General features: G+C 36.8%; 1 protein-coding gene across 1 annotated transcript in view; it reads left to right on the top strand.

Annotated features, from left to right (window-relative positions):
* GLIPR1L2 (GLIPR1 like 2) overlaps positions 1 to 11,852 on the top strand; it is a 45,254-nt gene extending 33,402 nt beyond the window's left edge. Inside the window, 1 exon segment of the mRNA XM_023738905.1 lies at positions 10,929 to 11,852. Within this exon segment, the coding sequence (XP_023594673.1) occupies positions 10,929 to 11,037 (109 nt within the window). The 3' untranslated portion in view covers positions 11,038 to 11,852.
* The last annotated feature ends 10,857 nt before the right edge of the window (positions 11,853 to 22,709 follow it).

Raw genomic sequence — 22,709 nt, 5'->3', positions numbered from 1 at the left:
GCTTTTCATTTTGTATGTGTCTGCAATTATAAGTAAATTTTCTTCCAGTATATGTTGTCTGTATGCAGTCTTTAAGTCTAATCTATTGGCTTGTACCTTGAGCCCACGTTAGTAATGGTGATAATGGCCATCCTTGACTTGTATAAAGTTTGCTTTTGGGTTGAAGTAGATGTCTTGTATTATGTGAAGGAAATATCCATCATTTCTATTTTATTGAGAGTTTGTAATCAAGAATGACTTTTTATCAAGTTCCTTTTTATTATCTGTTGAAATATTCATGTAAATGTAATCTTTTCGTCTACTTATATGGTGTATTTATTTCCTGGGGCTGCTCTAACAATGTACTACAAACTGATAGAAATTTTTAAATGATAGAATTTTTTTCTTTCACAATTCTGGAGCCTAGAAGTCCAAATCAAGGTGTCAGCAGGGTCAAGCTCTCTCTGAAGGCTGTAGGGGAAGATCCCTCCTGGTCTATTCCAGCTACTGGTAGCCCCAAGTGTTTTTTGGTTTGTGGAAGCCTAACTACCGTCTCTGCCTCTATCTTTACCTGGCCGTCTTCCCTGTGTATGTCTGTGTCTCTTCTCTTTATATAAGGACCCCAGTTATATTGGATTGGGGCCAACTCTGCCCCAGTACGGCCACATGTTAACTAATTACATCTGTAAAGACACTATTTCCAAATGTCACATTCATGGGTACTGAGGGTATATATCTTTTGGGGCACACAGTTCAACCCGTAACACATGGTGAATTTTATTAATAAACATTCTAATATTAAACCACTCTTGCATTTCTGGAATAAACTCCAGCTGATCATGCTGTTTGAATTTTTTCAGTATGTTGCTGGACATTGTTTGCTGTTAAGTAATGATGGATTTTTGTATAGATAGTCATAAATAAGGTTTGTCTCCAGTCTTCATATGTATTTGTATGCGTAGGGGGGCTTCTTCAGGGTTTTTTTTTCTTTTTTTTTTTAATCAAAGCTATACATATAATTAAAAATTTTGTGGTAGCTTTTCTTCATTGGATTTATCTTTTTAAAAGATTTAGTAAGCTTCCACTTTGAATAGGCCAATTAATTTTTTGAGAAGTAACTCATTGAAAATGACCTTTTTAGTCCATAGTAACTAATCAGTTTAGATTCTCCATCAATCTGGTTTAGTTTAGCAAAATTATATTTTCCTAAAAAAATAATTAATTCTTCTAGGCTTTCAAATGTATTTGCATAGTCTAGGTAAACTTGTTGCCGTTGGGTCAATTCCAACTCATAGTGACCCTATAGGACAGAGTAGAACTGCCCCATAGGGTTTTCAAGGAGCGGCTGGTGGATTTGAACTGCCAACCTTTTGATTAGCAGCCAAACACTTAAACCACTGCACCACCAGGGCTCCATAATGTAGGTAAGGTGGTCTCATTTCTTTGTGTACTTGTGTTCTCTCGCCTTTTTCCCTAATTATGCTAGCTTGTCTGATTTGTTTATTTACAAAGAACTAGTTCTTTATTTGTTTTACTATTTTTTTTGTTATCTAGTTCACTTGTTTCTCTTTTCACCTTTATTAGTTCCTTCCTTACTCCCAATTCAAAAGCTTTCAATCTTTTGCCTTTTGGTGTAATGAAAGTTATTGTTTTTTTGTGGATACCATTCATCAGAACAAAGAAATTTTTTCTATTTCTAGTTTGTTGTTAGTTTTGTCATGAATATGTGTTGAATTTTTGAAATGGTTTTTCTACATATACTGAAACAATCACATGCTTTTTCTCCTTTATTCTTTTAATATGGTATAATATGTTGGCTGATTTCAAATACTAAAACATTTTATTTATGCTTGAAGTAAATCTGTCTTGACCCCAATGTATTAGCCTTTTTATGCATTTCTTGATTCGATTTAATAATATTTTTGAAGGTTTCTGTGTTGATGTTCATAAGGATAGTGTTTGTTTATTTGCAATGTTCTTGTCAGGTTTTGACGTGAGGGTTATGCTGATAAAACAAACTGGGAATGTTTTTACCTCCTCTGTTTTCTAAAACTGTTTGTGTGAGCATATTTTTACTTCTTTCTTAATCACCAGTAAAACCATCTACCTGATTGGAATTTTTACTTGTGGATTTTTGATAACAAATTATATTTCTTTAACAGATATAGAAATATTCAATTATTTTGTTGCATCTGGTTTGAATTTTGGTAAGTTATATTTTTCAAGGATATTGTCTATTTAAGTTGTTGAAATTATTTACATAAATTTCTTCTTAATATTCACTTATAAGTTTTTTAATATCTGTAAGATCTGTAGTGATATCCAGTCTTTCATTGTTGAAATTAGTTATCTATGTTCTTTCTCTTTTTTTTTCTTGATAATCTAGCTAGAGGCTTTATGAATTTTGCTGATCTTTATAAAGAACCCTTTTTTTTTGGCTTTGTTAATTTTCTTTATTGTTTATCTATTTCATTGATTTCTTCTTTTGCTTTTATTATTTCTTTCCTTTGGTTTCCTTTGAGTTTACTCTACTCTTCTTTTTTGTATCATCTTGAGGTAGATTCTTAGGTCATTATTTTATACCTTTGTTATTTACAGATAAAAGCATTTGAAACTGTACATTTCCTTCTAAGTGTAGCTTTAGTTGCATCTCATACATTTTGGCATGTAGTTTTATCATTGTCATTCAGTATTAAATACTTTATATTTCTCTTGTGATTTCTCTTTTGACTTATAGGTTATTCAGGCATATGTTATTTAATTTCCAACTATTTACCTTTTCTAACTTCTTTGCTTGTCTAGTAATTTTTAGTTGTATGATGAACCTTATAGTTGCTATGTTGTAGTGGTTCTGGATTCTGTTATCCTGCTTTGAAAAGTGTTGATTTTTGTTTGTCTGTTTTGTTTTATGGCACTTAAGTTACTGGCAAATTATTTGGTTCATGAGAAGGTTTGGTTTTAAGTTATGGTAGGTGTCTTAGGCTGGGTTCTCTAGAGAAGCAAAACCAATAAAGCGTATAAATATATATATATAGAGAGAGAGATTTATATCAAGGAAATAGTTCATGTGATTGTAGAGGCTGGAACGTCCCAAGTCCACAGATCAGGATAGAGGTTTCTCCTGATTCATGTAGCCGCAGGGGCTGGCGAACCCAAGATTGGCAGGTCGGAGAGCAGGGCTCTTGTGCACAGGCTGTGAAGGTTGATGAATCCCAAGATCAGCAGGTAAGCTGCTAGCTCAGGTCCCAAGAACTGAAAGTCAGACGAACAAGAGACAGCAGCAAGATCCAGAACAAGCCAAAAACTTTGGCAAGGTGAGCAGGAAGGAAGTAGGCGCCGGAGGGCAAAGAGATGAAGGCTGAGGGGGTGGTGAGCCACCACAGGCCTCACCCCTGCCGGTACGATTAAGCAGATTCCATCATGGGGGTGATCACATATCACATTTCAACAGGGAAGTGATCACAATATTATACAACTGCCAAAACACTAAGAATCATGGCCCAGCCAATTTGACACACAATCTTAACCATCACAGTAGGTCAAGTCTGTTGAAATTTTGCCTTTCATCTTAGAGGATAGCCCTTAGTCTTTGGACCTGCTTTTTTCTCCTAACTCATAGACTTGCAGTGGAATTGCCAAGGTGTTTACCAAGCCCTCTAATTTGGTATGACTTGTACTCCAAACTTTATGTTCCCAGGAAGTTGCTGAGATCTCAGCTCAACTACTTTAGCTTTCCTTACTGTTGGTTTCTTCTGAGTTCCTTGGGGTTTAATCCTGCACATTTGCCATTCAGGAATCAACAAAGGATTTCAGGGAAATTTATTTGCAGATTCTGGTGTTCACTCATCTGTGGCCAGCTATCTTCTTTCTTGGATTTTTACCTCTTTATTTTCCAGACTCTGAAAGTCTTAAATTTCAACCTCTAACTCCTCAGCCAAATAATTCTGCTGAAAATCTAAACTCTGTGTTCTGTGAAAACTAGGGAGGTGGGTGGGGAGTTGCTCTCTAACTAAATGTGGAGCTTTAAAATAGTTATTTTAAAATATTTTATCCAGACTTCATACATTTTTATCAGTGGAGGGTTGGTAGTGCATTCAAGCTACTTTGCTATTATTGATAGGGAAACTCCTCTCAAGGCATTTTGTTTTCTGGAAAATTTTTTTGAATTATAACTTTAAGTATTTTGCTGCTTTGTTTTTGGTTTTCTTCTTCAAAGGTACTGTTTATTGTAAATACTGTATCTCCTGTCTTCTACAACTATTGTTTAAATCTTTTGCGTTTATCTCTAATGTCTATTGATCTTATTTATGCTCATATTTCTCAATCTTGTCCTCTGTGACATTTACCATATTTTCTGTCATGTGCTCCTCATTTGTGTGATGGTTTTATTTTTCTCTACCACTTTTTCTTGAATCCTGACAGCTTACATTTTATCTCTTTTCTGATTGGCGTTCTTGACTTAAGGAGGTGGGGTTCTTTCATTAATATTTTTCCTGGAAGTACATTTCATGAAAATTTTTCTCTGTTCCATGCCAGTATTTTTAGTGATAATTCTTCATCTACCATTTTATATGCTGATTCCTTTCCTCCTTTCTTCTTGCAGTATTTATTATTATTATTGTTGTTGAGTTTGTACTAGTGTCTTTCTGGTTATTTTGTCTTTAAGTGAGGTTAGATCTTCCTGGATCAGCTAGTTGCACGACGCTCAAATCAGAGAAGAGGAAAGCCCATAAATCTATGGTAGCAGAATTTTTTTTTTTTTATGTTACAGGATTATGTGTGTGAATTAGTTCTCTTAGCCTAGATCTCATCTGCCAGTGAAGATCAGCAGTTTTAGTTTCATTAATGGACTGTTTTCTGCAAATAGGACTTCTCTGAGTGATTCCTTATTCAGCCCCCTACTTCTCCTTCCCTTTGGGACCAAACTAGTTCCTTAAAGTTCTCACAGCCGGCTTGCATCCTCAAATCTAATTATTGTTTACAAAAAGTATTGCTTTTAGATATTAAAATAAGTCACTTACTTTGGAGATGTCATCTAATAACTTTTTTCTGAGATCTACAGCAATGAATGTCCTCTTTTGCTGTATTTTCATACTCTTGTTTTATCGTTACTGCCTTTGGCAACACTTCATCCAATTTTGTGTTTAGGGGTTCTGTATATCTCCAGAATCTGCAAAACTGGAGTTTGTGTTTCTGTTTCGGAGACTCCTAAAAGGAAAAGAGAGAAAGTGCTGAGTTTAGTCTATCAGGCTTCCAGGAGCCTAAAATTTAGTTTGAGTTCCTTCCTCTTTGATCTGAGGATTATTCAGGGGTATCCTTAATTTCCATATATATAGAATTTTACTCTTTTTTTTTAAATTAATATACCGGATTGTAATCATCTAATGCATCCAATAATATAATACTGTTTTGAATTTTACAAGTTTTCAAGTGAACAACTACATAACTAACTTTATAAAATGTCCCATGGATATTCAAAAATTTAAAATTTGAATTCAAAGGATATAAATTTATATATTTTATAAAGAGTATCTATTTAAAATATATTTTGCATTTATATTACTTTCTAATCTTTTAGTTGTATCCCAGTAGAATAGTCCACTGTGACTGGATTTTTATCAAGTTTTCCTTGATACATTTTGAATACTTTTACTTTCCCACTTCCTCTCTGCCTAATGCCTACTTATATTTAGGTTAATAGGTTAATAATTCCTCCTTACTTGCCCTATACTATTTTAAGAATTTTTAATTTAGCACTTCTATTGTGGCTCAGTGGAAGAAAGGCCTGACAATCTGCTTCCCTAAAGATTATAGCCAAGGAAACCTATGGAGCTCAGATGTACTCTATAACACATGGAGTTTCCATGAGTCAGAAGCGACTCAATTGTAACAGGTTTGGTTTGTTTTGTTTTGTTTTGTTTTTGTATTAGTGAATGAATAGACAGAGATATCGGTGTATATAATTGTATATAATTGATAATCAAGGAGTAGATCCAAATACGTATATAAATGATTATGATACAAGTGGCATTTACAATTGTGATAAATTATGATTATTAAATAATGAAATCAGGAGAGCAGACTAACTCTATAGAAATAAAGCTTCATTCCTTCCTCACTCATTTCAGCAAAATAAAATCCAAATGGAATTCCCAGACGAATGGTGGATTGGAGAAGTAGACAGATTTAAGACATTTAAGACACTTTAAGGAAATATAAATAATAGGATTGCTAGATCATTTTATTAAATAATGAGAGAGAGGAAAGAGGCAAGGACGATTCTCAGATTTATGACTTAAGCATAGATTGTATTGCCACTAGCTGTAATGGGGAACACTGTACTTTTTAGGAGAGAAAATTATGAGCTCCATTTTGAATGTAGTGAATTTTAGTTGGCTGTAGCATATTTGCTTTGAGATATTTAGTAAGTATGTAGATGGTTATATGGATCAGAAGCTCATGAGAGAAGTGTGGCATAGAATAAATATTTGGAGTAGCGGAAATCTACCAATGAAAGAGTATAAAGTGAGAAGAGAAGAGGATCTCTGGAATGCCAACATTTAAGGGCAGTTCGAGGAAGATATGGTGGAATAGGGGACCATTTAATAAGGAGTGGCCATACCAAAAAAAAAAAAAAAAAACCCAAATCTGTTGCCAATGAGTCGATTCCTACTAATACCAACCCCACAGGACAGAGGAGAACTGCCTCATAGGGTTTCCAAGGAGCGCCTGGTGGATTCGAAGTGCTGACCTGTTGGTTAGCAGCTGTAACACTTAACCACTACACTACCAGGGTTTCCAAGGAGTAGACATACAGGTAGGAGAAAAAAGAGAAGAATACGGTATCATAGGAGCCATGGGGAAACTAATGTTTTTAAAAGGAAGAAGTCATCCAAAATTTAAATTTTAAGAGGTCAAGCAAAGTAAAGACTTAAAAATATCATATCAGATTTAGAGAGAATGTCATTGGTAAACTTAGGGAGAACCATTTCCATGGAGTATAGGGGACTGATGCCAGGTTGGAATGAACTGAGGGATGAGAGGAAGCCACGGAAATGGATACAGTATGATCACCTTGTTCAAGACATTTAATTGTGAGGGGTAAGAAAGAGGGAGGGTAATTAGCTGCAGAAAGAATAAGATTAATGTGGTTTTTCTTCATTGTTATTGTTTTTATTTGTTTTGTTTTTAAGATGGGAAAGATGTGAGCATGTTTAAATATTGACATGACGATGCTAATACAGAATAAAAGGTTAAGTATACAAGGTAGAAGGAGCCCTGGTAGCACAATGTTTAAGCATTCAGCTGTTAACTGAAAGGTCAGCAGTTCAAACCCACCAGCAGTTACAAGGGAGAAAAGACCAGGAGATCTGCTCTCGTAAAGATTACAGCCTAGGAAACCCTATGGAGCAGTTCTACTGTGTCCTATAGGGTCGCTATGGGTCAGAATTGACTCAATGGCACACAACAATATAAGGCAGAGGAATCCCTGGGTGACACATAGGGTTAAATTCTCAACTACTAGCCGAAAGCTTGGCAGTTGGGACCCACTCAGGGGCGCCTCAGAAGATAAGCCTGGTGATCTGCTTTGAAAGGTCACAGCCTTGAAAACTCTATGGAGCACAGTTCTACTTTGCACACATTGGATTGCCATGAGTCGAAATCGACTTGACAGCAGTTGACAAAAACAACAAATACAAGGCAGAGTATATGTAATCAAGGCTGCAAGGGATTAGGAGCTTTAGATAGAAGGAGGAGCAATTTTTCAGTTGTATTAGAAAGGAAGGAAAGTAGGAATAGGTATGTTTGTGATATTTAGTGACAGAAATTTTTTTTTTTTATTGTACTTCAGGTGAAGGCTTACAGAACAAATAGTTTCTCACGAAACAGTAGTACACATATTGTTTTATGACATTGGTTAACAACCCCACAACATGAGTGACAGAAAATTTTTCAAGTTTCAATCTAACAACAGTGAAGTAGAACAGAACATGTCCTGAGAGTAAAGGAGGAGGCCGTGGAGCTGGAATTTTGATGGTTAGGGAAGGTTTGAAACAGTTATTGTGGAAAGTGAGAAGTCAGAAGGAAGTTGACTAGGGAACTGTAGAAGGATTCTTTACCTAGTTTAATGGTTTTAATAATTTTTCTCCAGCACCACTCCTGGATCAGATATGGAGCATGATGATAGTTGGATTCCTCTAATTTTTCCAGAACTGGAGTTTTGTCAAGTGGATGTGAAGGAAATGAGTGCAAGACAGTTTCAGGTTTTGGCTAGAGAACATGTGAAGCAGTTGACTTAAGCTGGATAGAGAAGAGAGAACAGAATGGGTAGTGAGAAAATTGGAGAGAAAATAGACTCGAGGCATCAATGTAATTAATAAACAACTGTTCTGGGAGTAAACGAGTGAGCAACCTGAAAAGATAAGAGATTGTAGACAGTGAGTGGAACGTCTGATTTGTGACTTCAGAGATGAAGCAGTTTAAGGGAGGACAAGATTTGGAGTGTGGCTTATAAGAGTGGTTGATAATTATGAAGTATTGGGAAGTTTATTGATGGTGAAGACATCCAGTAACAGAGAAGCCAAGTTACTGTATGAATCATCCATATGAATCTTATAATCATCTAGGTCCCAGATTCCAGGACAATGGAAACATTTGGTCTGAGCTAGGTGCTGAAGACTTCAGTGAATAAAGAGGTGTAATCAGGAATAGATAGCTGTCTTGAGGAGGGTCAGAAGATGGTCCAGCTAAATAGTATTGGCCTCAAAGGTGCTTTATCAGCTTTTAACTATAGTCCCCAATCCTTTAGGTGCAGGATGTGGAAGTAAAGGGAAGAGATCCGGCCAACTGGGTTTTACAGAAAGTAATACAAAGTAAAGGAGCCCTGGTGGTGCAGTGCTAAAGTGCTGGACTGCTAACCCAAACATTGGTGGTTCAAACCCACCAGCCACTCCACCGGAGAAAGATGTGGCAGCCTTAAGGTTATTTTGTACACACAGGGATAATTTGAGGCAGAAAATAACAGGGTTCATACTTTTCTGACCTTCAATAGGCCCAGGATGTTTTTAGAATAGACAAACATGTTAGATGTGTCAGAAGGAGAGACAGAGGGAGTTTTCTAACTAGGCTAGCTTGTTTGCTGCTTGTTGATTGACATTGTTTTTTTCTCCAGTTTATTGGAATAGATTCTTTACATCTTCTTAGTAAATTTATAGATCCTCCGGATAGGAACCAGAAGCCAGAGCTGTAGTATGTATCAGTAAGCCACTGGGATTGCTTCTTGGAAAAATCACAGGCCTGAAAATAGGCTATTTTATCTGTTTCTTTAGGCACTGCCAGGGCAGCTGTGAAATTTCAGTAGACTTTGCAGGTTATAAATACTTATCTATTGTTCTCTCCTAATCTGGCACAATAATTCCAACTGTAGTTGTGGAATTGTACTATAGTTTCAGACTTGAGTCGATTATGATTCAACTTCTCAGAAACTCAGAGAAAGAGATGTGGGAGAATATTAGCCTAGCATTTCTGGCTATTTGATACAAATGGTGATTATGAACTTCAGATATTTTAAAAAGAAGACTCATTGTATTCTATCACAGTGTGACTGATTGATTTGCCTTCCCAGAGCTATTCCAGGCTATGGTTATCAGATATTATGATCATAGGGTGATTGGCCTATGCTGTAGACCCCAACCAAAGGCAGTCTTTATAGTGAGTAGCTTTTTGCAAAGGTATAAAGGCAGAAACACGACTCCTACCACCCCCATCCCTGGAGTCTTGAGAGAGGATAATCTCTGTTTTTGTGTTGGAGGCATATGTTTCAGTAATACAGAGTTAGGGCAGAAAAAGTAGACTAGGATGTAGGTAAAGGTAACTAAATCAATTCTTGAGGTTCTAGAAGGCTGGTGCTCTGACTGGAATCCAAACAAAATACATTTCTTTCTTGATAACGGAACAGTGAATTTGGAGAAGTAATATATGATCTGCATATAACCACCAACCTCTGTATATCCTTGATGGACTGGAAAGCTTGTAATTCAAGGATATCAAAGACCGTATTGGGAGTCATCAAAATCCTTTGAATAGATAAGATATGGCTCAGAAATTTGATATTTAGGTTTTTGAACATGTGTTTCTTAGGTTTGACCATTCTTGTAGATGGCCCAAATTAGCCCAACCAGGGATTTATATACCTAAAGTTTATTTTTATTGCTTCCAATTGCACACTGGGTAAATATGCAATCCTGTTTAAAGGACCAGAATTAGTGCCCTTCCTCCCACTCAAGACTGTCTTTTCACTGCTTATCTCCCCTGTCTTTCTAATACTAGATCCTTTATATAAACTTCCCAATTTGTATCTACTTTCCAAACTTTTTTTCACACTTAGCTCTGGGTAATTGATGTAATAATTTTCCACTTCTATCTTTAGCTCTGTACAGTGTATTAAATCAACATTGTAAAATCCTGTTTTCGTGTATTTGCTTGTTTATATATTTATGTATTTTTTCATTCAGACCTCAAAATAGTCTATATAGATGGGTCTTTTGGACAATAGGTGTTTTCAGGATTTTGTAAACTCTTCAGATGATTAAGATGCCATTTCTACAGAACTTTTAATATGTTTGTCCCAAATAGAAATTATTAGTAAAAAATTAAAACATCAATGTTTTAGAAGATAAATTTTGCTACAAACTAAAATAAAAGGTTTAAAACCCACTCATATTTAAATTACAATACTTTGTATCAAGGACATAGGAATTAGTTTCAAAAGAGACTGTTTTCTGGGGGAAGAAAAGGAAGGATTATATCTCCAATTTAAGTACTTCTTTGAGTCCATTTTCTTAATTAAATCACTTTATTGAATTAATTAAAAACTAATAACTATATTATTTAAATCATATATAAAAATTGAGACTTTTCCTAACTAAATGTTTTCTGCTTTTTTGTAGAGGAACTCTGAGGAGAAGGCCTTATAAAGGTGGATTATTTTGTACTCAGTGTGGCAGAGCTGACACTTGCACAGATAATTTATGCAGTAAGATAAAGAAAATAACTTAAATGTGAAAAGGAAAAAAAAAAATCCATGGTGCATTGGACAAGAAAAATGAAGTGATTGATCACTAGTTTTTCATTGCCATGTTAATATTGTTCCTTTGATCAGAATGCTGTTATTATCAAAGGAGGATTGAAACAGAATCATCTTTAGAGTTTTCTAAACTACACAGCCTCTTCTACCTTTCCTTACCCCTCTTCCTGCCCCTAAGAGCATACCAGAATGTCAAAAAGAATGAATGAGAACTAACAGTTATACTCTGAAAAAAGTATTATAGTTAACAACAGTCTAAGAGTGAGAGCTTTTGGGAATGACTGCTCTAAAGGATGAGGTATCCCAAATATATATATATATAAAGAGAAGGTTGGTAAACTAGCAAATGTTTAATAGCCTTTTTAGTTCCTCCCCCCTAAAAAAAAACCCTAAAATCCCCCAAAATATTCAGCAAGAGAAAAATAGAAAATCTGTTTGATTAAATTTTTCTTTTTGTTTTCCCAAACATAAGTGCATATAATCCAAAAGTATAACTATACCTGGAATATACAGTTCTTAGAGGAATGTGATAAGGGGTAAAGTCAGACAGTAGGTAAGGAACATATACTTTTGTGCACATCATTGGAGTGAATCCACTCCAACATTTCTATCCTTGCTTTACTTGAATTGTGAAGGAAAGTCTTGCTTTTTACTCTTGCTCTTCCTTTTCCACTTCTCATCCTTTTCCAGAAAAATTCAATCCTAAAATCATTAGGTAGGTCAGAGCTGCCAGAGGAGCACCCAGGTGTTTTATGTTATAAACATAAGCACGCTAATGAGGGATTCACACAGGATGCAGCAGGCATAGGGAGACAGCCTAAACAGGGTGAGGACAGTGTCCACAAGGGTTGCAGCTTGGCACAGGAAGTCAGAGCCCTTGTGGAGTGAGGCATGTGCCCATGTATGAGGTGAGGCTTCAGGTATCAGAGCCAGAGCAGGGTAAGAGGGATATGCAAGGGATAGCCTGGCATGTGGTTTCTGAGCCCAGACAAGATGAGAAGAACATCAGCATGGAGTGGGAAGGGACGATCTGGCATAGGATGTCAGACTGAGCAGATGAGGAAGGCATCCACGGAGGGATGGTCTAGTACTGGATGTTGCAGCCCAAGTGGGTTGAGTAGAGCTTTCACATAGGGGGTACCCTGGCATGAAGTATCAGAACATGAGCAGGTAAGGGGGTATCCATGCTTAGGAGCAACCTGGTGTGAGGTGTCAGACTCCAAAGTAGTTGAAGAAACCTTCAATGTAGGGAGGATGGGTCAGAGCCCAAATGGGGTAAAGAAAGAATCCCCACATTTGGAGCAATCTAGAGCTGGGTTTCAGAGTCTAAGCACAGGGTAGGGAGCCCAAGAGGAGGGCCAGCCTGTAGGTTGCCATATTAAATACAGGATGCCCAGTTACACTTGAATTTCAGATTGTTGTTGTTAGGTGCTGATGAGTTGTCTCTGACTCATAGCGACCTTATGTATAACAGAAGGAAACGTTGACCAGTACTGTGCCATCCTCACAGTCATTGCCACTGTTGCAGCCACTGTGTCAGTCCATCTCATTGAGGGTCTCCCTCCTTTTTGCTGACCTTCTACTTTACCAAGCATGATGTCTTTCTCAAATGATTGGTCTCTCCTGATGACATATCCAAAGTAAGTGAGATGAAGTCTCACCATCCTTGCTTCTAAGGAGTATTCTGGCTATACTTACTCCAAGACTGATTTGTTTGTTCATCTGGCAGTCAATGGTATATTTGATATTCTTGACCAACATTGCAATTCAAATGCATCAATTCTCCTTTGGTCTTCATTTTTCATTGTGGAGCTTTTGCACACATATGAGGTGATTGAAAATACCATGGCTTGAGTCAAGCACACCTTAGTCATGAAAATGACATTTGTGCATTTTAACACTTTAAAGAGATTTTGTATAAATATATCCCAAGTATTGCATGGGATATACTTACATTAAACATCCTTTGTTGTTTTCTTAAATTTAACTGACCATCCTATATTCTTTGTTCACTAAATTTGGCAACTATCACAGCCTGGAATGGGGTGTCAGAGCCGAAGAAGAATGAGGAGAGCACCCATGATGGGGAGGAGGTAGAGGCAGTGATAGGAGATTGGTAGCATAATGGGGGATTGATCAAATAAGTAAATAGATTAAGGATAATGGGAGCCAGGTTTCTCACTGAGAAACAGAGAATGGAGTTATAAATATATAAAGATAGAAAGCTAGCATGAACCTTGTGGTGTTGAGTTGAAATTAGAGGTATTGGTGTGAACTTATGAATTTCAATCAATATAAATAAATACAGGAATAAACATAGATATCAATGTGTGTATATGTATATGCATACATATATTCCCTAACTCTAAGAGGGCCTTGGAGCAGCAGCCCCACCCCCCAAAAGCAATGAGCACAACTAGCACCCAGATCTTGGTTCTAAATTCTATTCTATGCTAAAATACACCAGGACTTACTGGAGAAGAACCTGATTCCAGGGCTGGGGCAGGAAAAGTATAAGATGAACCCAGAACATCTTTTTGTATGTAAAAGCAAGGAAGTGCTCAAAGAATAATGGAATTATGTAACAAAAAATGACACATAAGCTATCATAAAAGACCCTCACTGGTCAAATCTGGAACAATTTGAGCGTCAAAATAATAAAAATAGTAATGGATTATAGCCCATTGGATAAAGTAGGAAACTATGACTTCATACTGATATAAATTAATAAATGAATAAATTGAAAGTTCTATGAGGAAGAGTTATTTACCTTGTGTCAATGTAAATCCCCATAAAAACACTTACTACTTACTAGGGGAAAAGGTGCAATTTCACACTGGAGCAGCCTGGCAGATAATAGCTTAATCAAGTGAGCAAAGTAACATCATCAGTAATGGAACAAATTAAAGCTGTGCGCCAACTGAGAGGATGCAATGAGAAGACAGCATTACTTCTGTGGTATTCCTGCCAAAGATGCATAATCTAATCCAATCACAAGGAAGCATCAAACCAATGCAAGATAAGGATTTGTTTTAAAAAATGATCTGTCTACAAAAGTAACTGTCCCATTATCTTAAAAAATGCCAACCAAGATCATGAAAATCAAAGAAAAAATGAACTGCTTCAGACTAAAGGAAACTAAATAGACATGAAAACTAAATGCCATGCATGACTCTGAACAGAATCCATTTACTATAAAGGATATTATTGGTATAATTGACAAAAGTGGAAGAGAGTCTGAGGATTAGAGGGTAATAATGTAAGAATGTTAATTTTCTGATTTGGATGGTTATATTGTGGTTATTGTAGAATGACCTTGTTTGTAGGGAATGCACACTAAGGACACTGGGATGATGAGGCATCTGGTTGGCAACTTACTTTCAAATAGTTCAAAATTAAAGTTATTTCTATTCAAACAACTTTTTTGTAAGTTGGTGATTGTTTCAAAATTTTTTCAATTTAAAAAAAATAAATGCAGAATCTCAGGAAATTTTGGAGGCTTTTGTTACATGTTCCAGGAGAGAGAAATGAAAGCTCATATTGGAGCATGTAGGAGAAATATGACTAAAACAAATTTGGTTAGTGTTTATGGAGCAATATTAGCAAATTTTGGAGACTAATTTGATAGGGTGATGAGAAAAAAAGAGTCTAAGATCACTTCGAGGTTTGGGGTTTGGTTGACCAATGGTGTAATTTATTAAGATTGAATTATATGAGGGAGAGCTTATGGCAAAAAGATGATGGGTTTAGATGCCTGTTTAGCTTCTGAGTAGATAACACTAATAAGCTTCAGGCACAGATTAGGGCTATATTTGAGAATTATTAGCATATATATGAAGTTAAACACATAAAAAAGAAGAACTCACCTAAGTACAAAACACAGAGAAAGAAGAGTATTATACGCAGGGGGGTATCCTGGGGAAAAACAATGAAAAATCATAGAGGAGAATCTCTTGAAAGAGAATAAGGGGAAACAGTTGTAGGACAAGGAGAAGAAAGTATCCTAGTGTCACAGAAGCAAAGGGAATGAAGTACTTATCAAGAGAGTAATCAACTGAGCAATATGCAGCAGAGAAGTCCCATTGAGAAATGAAGAGAGCCCATGAATCTGGCAACGTGGAGATCATTGGGGACCTAAGCGAGAGAAGTTTCAGAGGAATGGTAGGGGTAGCAACCAGACGGACTGCCATGCGTTCAAAGTGAACGGAAAGTAAGTAGAAATATTTAAGGCAATATCAGTCTGTCAGAAAGCTTCTAACTTTCCACTAAAAACACTTTCAATTAACAGATATTTATTAAGTGGTGACTGTGTGCCAAACAGGAGCCCTGGTGGCGCAGTGTTTAAAGCGATCGACTACTAACTGAAAGGTCAGTGGTTCGAAATCACCGGTAGCTCCGTGGGAAAAGATGTGGTAGTCTGCTTCTGTAGAGATTTACAGCCTCGGAAACCCTATGGGGTTGCTATGAGTCAGAATCAACTCAACGGCAGTGGGTTTGGGGTATGTGCCAAACACTGCACCATAAAGTGGGAATAAAATAATGAGGGAGACACACTTCCTGCCCTCTTTTAACTTACAGTGTAGCTAGGAAGATGGGTGTTTAAAATAAGCAATACTATTGTAAAGCATAGGACTTTCATGCTTTTAATATTTTTTATATCTTTATTTAAAGTTCATATGTATATTTATATTACCATCATAAAATCAGGATAGAGAACAGTTCCATCACTCTAAAATTACTCCCTGATATTATCCTTTTATAGTCATACTCTCCACCCACCCCTAACCTCTGTCAACCTATGAGCTGTTCATCACCTTGTTGTTACTAGGTGCCGTCCAGTCAATTTTCTACTTACAGCGACCCAATGTGACAGACTAAAATTGCCCCATAGGATCCCCTAGGGATCTTTATAGAAGCAAATTGCCAAGTCTTTTCTTTGGCGCAGCTACTGGTGGGTTTGAGCTGCCTGCAACCAAGCACTTAACCATTCCGCCACTAGGACTCCTTTTCCTCACCTTAGTTTTATATTTTTTGAGACTATAAGTGGAATCATACAGTATGTAACCTTTGGAGACTGGCTTTTTTTTTCTTCACTCAGCATAATGCCTTTGAGATTTACACACATTGTAGTGTATGTTAATAGTCTATTCCTTTCTTTGCTGAGTAGTTTTGTAAGTCGTACCACAGTTTGTTTTTTCATTCGCTCATTGAAGGACATTTAAGTTGTTTCCCATTTTTGGCAATTATGAACATAGCTGCTATAAACATTTATGTACAGGTTCTTTTGTGAATGTGTTTTTATTTTCCTAGGGTAAATACCCAGGAGTGAGATTGCTGGATCATATGGTGTGGGTTGAACTTTATAAGAAACTACCAGACCATTTTCCAGAGTGGCTTACCATTTTGCATTCCCACCAGCAACGTATAATAATTCCAATTGCTTTGCCTTCTCATGCACACTTGGCATCTTCAGTATTTTTTTTTTTTTTTTTTTTTAGCCATTCTAACAGGTTTGTAGTGATATCTCATCTTGGTTTTAATTTTCATTTCCCTAATAGATAATGATGTAGAACATCATTTTATGTGCTTATATGTCCTCATTATAGCCTGTTTGGTGAAGTGTCTATTCAAATCCTTTGCCAATTTTTTAATTGTATTGTTTGTTTTCTTGTTTTGAGTTTTAAGAGTTCTATATTCTAGATATAAATCCTTTGATCAACAAGTGATTTGAAAATAATTTCTCCCAATCTGTAGCTTATCTTTTCATTCTCCTAAAGTATCTTTTCATGAAGCAAAGTTTATAATTTTAATGAAGTCCAACTTACCGATTTTTTTCCTTTATGGATCCTACTTTTGTTATCATGCCTAAGAATTCTCTACCTAACCTCAGGTCTCAAAGATTTTCTCCTAAAGGTTTTTAGTTTTGTATTTTACATTTTAGATCTATGATTTATTTTGAGTTGATTTTTTAATAAGTTGAGATTTATGTTGAAGTTCATTTTTTTCTTTTTTGCATATGGAGAACTAACTGTTCCAGCACTGTTTGCTGAAAAGACTATCCTTTCACAGTTGAATTGTTTTTATACTTTTGTCAAAAATCAATTGAGCATATTCGTGTGGGTCTACTTCAGGCTCCTCTGTTCTGTTCCATTGATCAATGTGCCTATTCCTCCACCAATCCCATATTGTCTTGATTATTGTAGTTATATGTTGTTAGTTGCTGTCAAGTCGATTCTTACTTACAGCGAACTCATGTGTACAAAGTAGAACTGCTCCATAGGAATTTTAAGGCTGTGACCTCGCTTTGAGTCAGAATTGACTCAATGGCAATGGATTTCTTGGTTTTGACCTATCAGAAGCAAATCACCAGTCCTGTCCTCTGAGGTAACTCTGGGTGGTTCCAGCCACCAACCTTTTGGATACTAGTTGAGCACTTAACCATTTGCGCCACCCAGAGACTCCTGTAGTTATATACCCGTTGCCGTCATAGCAACCCTACAGGACAGAGTAGAACTGCTTCATAGGGTTTCCAAGGAGTGGCTGGTGGATTTGAACTGCCGACCTTTTGGTTAGCAGCCGAGGTCTTAACCACTATGCCTCCATAGTTGTGTAAAATTCCTTGCTGTCCAGTCGATTCTGACTCATAGTGACCCAATATAGTGTATAGATATAGTATATATATAGTTGGTCTTAATTTGGGTACCATTCATCTGTCAGTTTGTCATACTGTGGCGGCTTGTGTGTTGCTGTGATGCTGGAAGCTATGCCATTGGTATTTCAAATATCATGAGGGTTGCCCATCGTGGACAGGTTTCAAAAGAGCTTTCAAATTAGGTCAAAACTAGGAAGAAGGACCTGGTGATCTACTTCTAAAAAAATCGACCAGTAAAAACCTTATGATAGCAGAACATTGTCTGATATAGTGCCGGAAGATGAGCCCCTTAGGTTGGAAGGTACTCAAAATAAAACTGGGGACGATCTACCTCCTCAAAGTAGAGTCGACCTTAATGACGTGGACGGAATCAAGCTTTCGGGACTTTCGTTTGCTGATGTGGCATAACTCAAAATGAGAAGAAACAGCTGCAAACATCCATTAATAATCAGAATGTGGAATGTATGAAGTATGAATCTAGGAAAATTGGAAATCGTCAAAAATGAAATGGAATGCATAGACATCGATATCCTAGGCGTTAGTGAGCTGAAATGGACTAGTATTGGCCATTTTGAATCAGAAAATCTTATGGTCTACTATGCTGGGAATGACAAATTGAAGAATGGCGCTGCATTCATCATCAAAAAGGACACTTCAAGATCCATCCTGAATTACAAGGCTGTCAGTGATAGGATAATATCCACAGGCCTATAAGGAAGACCAGTTAATATGATTATTATTCAAATTTACACACCAACCACTAATGCAAAAAATGAAGAAATTGAAGATTTTTACCAACTTCTTCAGTCTGAAATTGATCAAACATGCAATCTAGATGCATTGATAGTTACTGGTGATTGGAGTGTGAAAGTTGGGAATAAAGAAGAAGGATCTGTAGTTGGGAAATATGGTCTTGGTGATAGAAATGACGCAGGAGATTACATGATAGCATTTGCAAAACCAGTGACTTATTCATTGCAAATACCTTTTTTCAGCAACATAAACAGCGACTGTACATGTGGACCTCACCGAATGGAATAGATAGGAATCAAATTGAAAGGGACTACTGAGAAGGTCAGAACAAGGCCAGGCGCCAACTGCAGAGCAGACCATCAATTGCTCATATACAAGTTCAAGTTGAAACTGAAGAAAATTAAAACAAGTTCATGAGAGCCAAAGTATGACTTAAGTGTATCCCACCTGAATTTGGAGACCATCTCAAGAATAGATTTGACCAAAAACCAGACGAGTTGTGGGATGACATCAAGAACATCATACATGAAGAACATAAAAGGTCTTTAAAAAGACAGGAAAGAAAAAAAAGAAAGGAGCAAAATGAATGTCAGAAGACACTCTGAAACTTGCTCTTTAATGTGCAGCAGCTAAAGCAAATGGAAGAAATGATGAAGAGCAGAAAATTTCAAAGAAGAGCTTGAGAAGACAAAGCAAAGTATTATAATAAAATTTGCGAAGACCTGGAGTTAGAAAACCAAAAGGGAAAAACACACGCGGCATTTCTCAAGCTGAAAGAATCGAAGAAAAAATTAAAGCCTCAAGTTGCAATATTGAAGGATTGTGTGGGCAAAATATTGAATGACGCAGGAAGCATCAAAAGAAGATGGAAGGAATACACAGAATCACTGTACCAAAAAGAATTGGTCTACACTCAACCATTTCAGGAGGTAGCATATGATCAGGAAGCTATAATGTCGAAGAGAGAAGACCAAGCTGCACTGAAGGCGCTGGCAGAAAATAAGGCTCCAGGAATTGATGGAATACCAATTGAGATGTGTAAACAAACAGATGCATCACTAGAAGTGCTAATTTGTCTATGCCAAGAAATTTGAAGATAGTTACCTTGCCAGTCGACTGGACTGGAAGAGATCCGTATTCGTGCCCACTCCAAAGAAAGGTGATCCAGTGGAATGTGGAATTATCAAACAATATCATTAGTAACGCACACAAGTAAAATTTTGCTGAAGATAATTCAGAAACAGTTGCAGCAGTACGTCGACAGGGAATTGCCAGAAATTCAAGCTGGATTCAGAAGAGGATGTGGAATGAAGGATGTCATTGCTGAGGTCAGATGGATCTTGGTTGAAAGCAGAGAATATGAGAAAGATGTTTACCTGTGTTTTATTGACTATGCAAAAGCATTCAATTGTGTGGATCATAACAAATTATGGATAATATTTTGAAGAATAGGTGTTCCAGAACACTTAATTGTGCTCATGTGGAAACTGTACATAGACCAAAAGACAGTCATTTGAACAGAACAAGGGGATACTGAGTGGTTTAAGATCAGGAAAGGTGTGCATCAGGATTGTATCCTTTCACCGTACTTATTCAAGTTGAAGCTAAAGAAATGGGGCATCAGGATTGGAGGAAGACTCATTAACAACCTGCAATGTGCAGATGACACAATCAAAGTACGACCAAAGTACAACCTTGCATATAAAAAACCAAACCAAACCCATTGCCATCGAGTCGATTCTAACTCATAGCGACCCTATATGACAGAGTAGGACTGCCCCATAGAGTTTCTAAGGAGTGCCTCGTGGATTAAAACTGCTGACCTTTTGGTTAGCAGCCGTAGCACTTAACCACTACAACACCAGGGTTTCCACCTTGAGTGTATCCCACCTAAATTTAGAGACCATCTCAAGAATAGATTTGAGGCATTGAACACTAATGACAGAAGACCAGACAAGTTATGGAATGACATCAAGGACATGTTACATGAAGAAAGCAAGAGGTCATTAAGAAGAAAGAAAAGACCAAAATGGATGTCAGAAGAGACTCTGAAACTTGCTCTTGAACATAGAGTAGCTAAAACGAACAGAAGAAATGAAGTAAAAGATGAAAAAAAAAAAATGATGAAGTATCTTTTCACCATACTTAGTCAATTGTATGTTGAGCAAATAATCTGAGAAGCTGAACTATATGAAGAAGAATGGGGCATCAGGATTGGAGGAATACTCATCAACAACCTGCAATGTGAAGATGTCACAGGCTTGCTTGCTGAAAGTGAAGAGGACTTGAAGCACTTACTGATGAAGATCAAGGACTACAGACTTCAGTATGGATTACATCTCAACATAAAACAAAAATTCTCACAACTGGACCAATAAGGGACATCATGATAAATGGAGAAAAGTTTGAAGTTGGCAAAGATTTCATTTTACCTGGATCCACAATCAACACCCATGGAAGCAGCAGTCAGGTAATCAAACATTGCATTGGGCAAATCTGCTGCAAAGGACCTCTTTAATGCATTAAAAACAAAGATGTCACTTTGAGGACTAAAGTGCCCCTGACCTAAGCCACGGTGTTTTCAGTCATCTCATATGCATGAGAAACCTGGACAATAAGTAAGTAAGACCAGAGAAGAATTGATGCCTTTGAATTATGGTGTTGGCGAAGAAATTGAATATACCATGGGCTATCAAAGAACAAACAGGTCTGTCTTATAAGAAGTACAGCCAGAATCCTCCTTAGAAATGAGAATGGTGAGACTTCGTCTCGTGTACTTTGGACAGGTTACCAGAATGGACCAGTCCCTGGAGGAGGACACCATGCTTGGTAAAGTAGAGGGTCAGTGAAAGAGAGAAAGACCCTCAAAGAGATGGATTTACACAGTGACTGCAACAATTGGCCCAAGCATAACAACGATTGTGAGGATGGCACAGGACCAGGCAGCATTTTGTTCTGTTGTTCACAGGATCGCTAATAGTCGGAACTGACTCGATAGCACCAACAATAACAACAACAATATTGGGTAGAATGATTTCTTCTACTTTATTCTTCTTTTAAAAGATTGTTTAGCTTTCAGGGCCTGTGACTTTCATGTAAGTTTTAGAATAAGCTTGTCTATGCCTGCAAAAAAATTTGCTGGGATTTTGGTAGAAATTGCATTAAACCTGTAAATCAGTATGGAAGAATTGACATCATTACTATATTGATCTTTTAGCCATAATTGAAGCCCTGGTCGTGCAGCGGTTAAGAGCTCAGGCTGCTAACCAAAAGGTTGGCAGTTCGATTCCAACAGCCATTCCTTGGAAATTCTATGGGGTAGTTCTACTCTGTTCTGTAGGGTCGCTATGATTCAGAATTGACTTGATGGCAACAGGTTTTCATCCATAGACGGAATTTGTTTCTCCGTTCACTGGGATATTCTTTGATTTTTTTCATCAGTGTTTTGTAGTTCTCAGCATATAGATCCCATACATGTTTTGTTAGAGTTATCCCTAAGCATTTCATGTTTTTGGAGCTTCTATACATGGTATTTTTTAAAAATTCAGTTAACATTCTGCTAATGATTTCTAGTTTGATTTCATTGTGGTCAGAGAACACACCTTGTGTGATTTCAGTTATTTTAAATATGTTGAGGTTTGTTTTTTGATGCAGGGTATGGCCTACCTTGGTATATGTTCCACGGGTGTTTGAAAATAATGTGATTTTGCTGTCATTGAGTGGAGTGTCCTATAAATCTCAGTTTGATCTTGTTGAGTGATGGCATTATTGAGTTCTTCTATATACTTGATGACTTTCTGTCTAGTTGTTCTATCAGTTATTGAAAGACGGTATTGAAATTCCCAGCTGTATTTGTGGATTTGTTCATTTCTCATTTCAGTTCTGTCAGTTTTCCTTCATAAATACTGAAACTCTGTTATTACCGATACGTACATTAGAATTATTATGCCTTCTTGGTGAATTGACCGTTTATCAATGTGAAATGTCTCTTTTAATCCTTGTTAATTTTCTGTGCTCTGAAGTCGACTCTGTCTAATATTAATACAGACACTTCAGCTTTTTCTTCATTTGTGTTTACTTTTAACCTACCTGTATCATTATATTTCAAGTAGTTTCTTATAAACAGCGTGTAGTCGGGTCCTTTTTTAAAACGATTCTGGCAATCTCTGTCTTAATTGGTGTATTTAGACAACTGCATTTAATATAATTATTGATATGTTTGGATTCATGTCTACAATT

Source organism: Trichechus manatus, unplaced genomic scaffold, assembly GCF_000243295.1.
Source record: "Trichechus manatus latirostris isolate Lorelei unplaced genomic scaffold, TriManLat1.0 scaffold00125, whole genome shotgun sequence".
Taxonomy (NCBI): domain Eukaryota; kingdom Metazoa; phylum Chordata; class Mammalia; order Sirenia; family Trichechidae; genus Trichechus; species Trichechus manatus.
The sequence above is the reverse complement of the archived record's forward strand: the minus strand, read 5'-3'. Positions and strand labels throughout refer to the sequence as shown.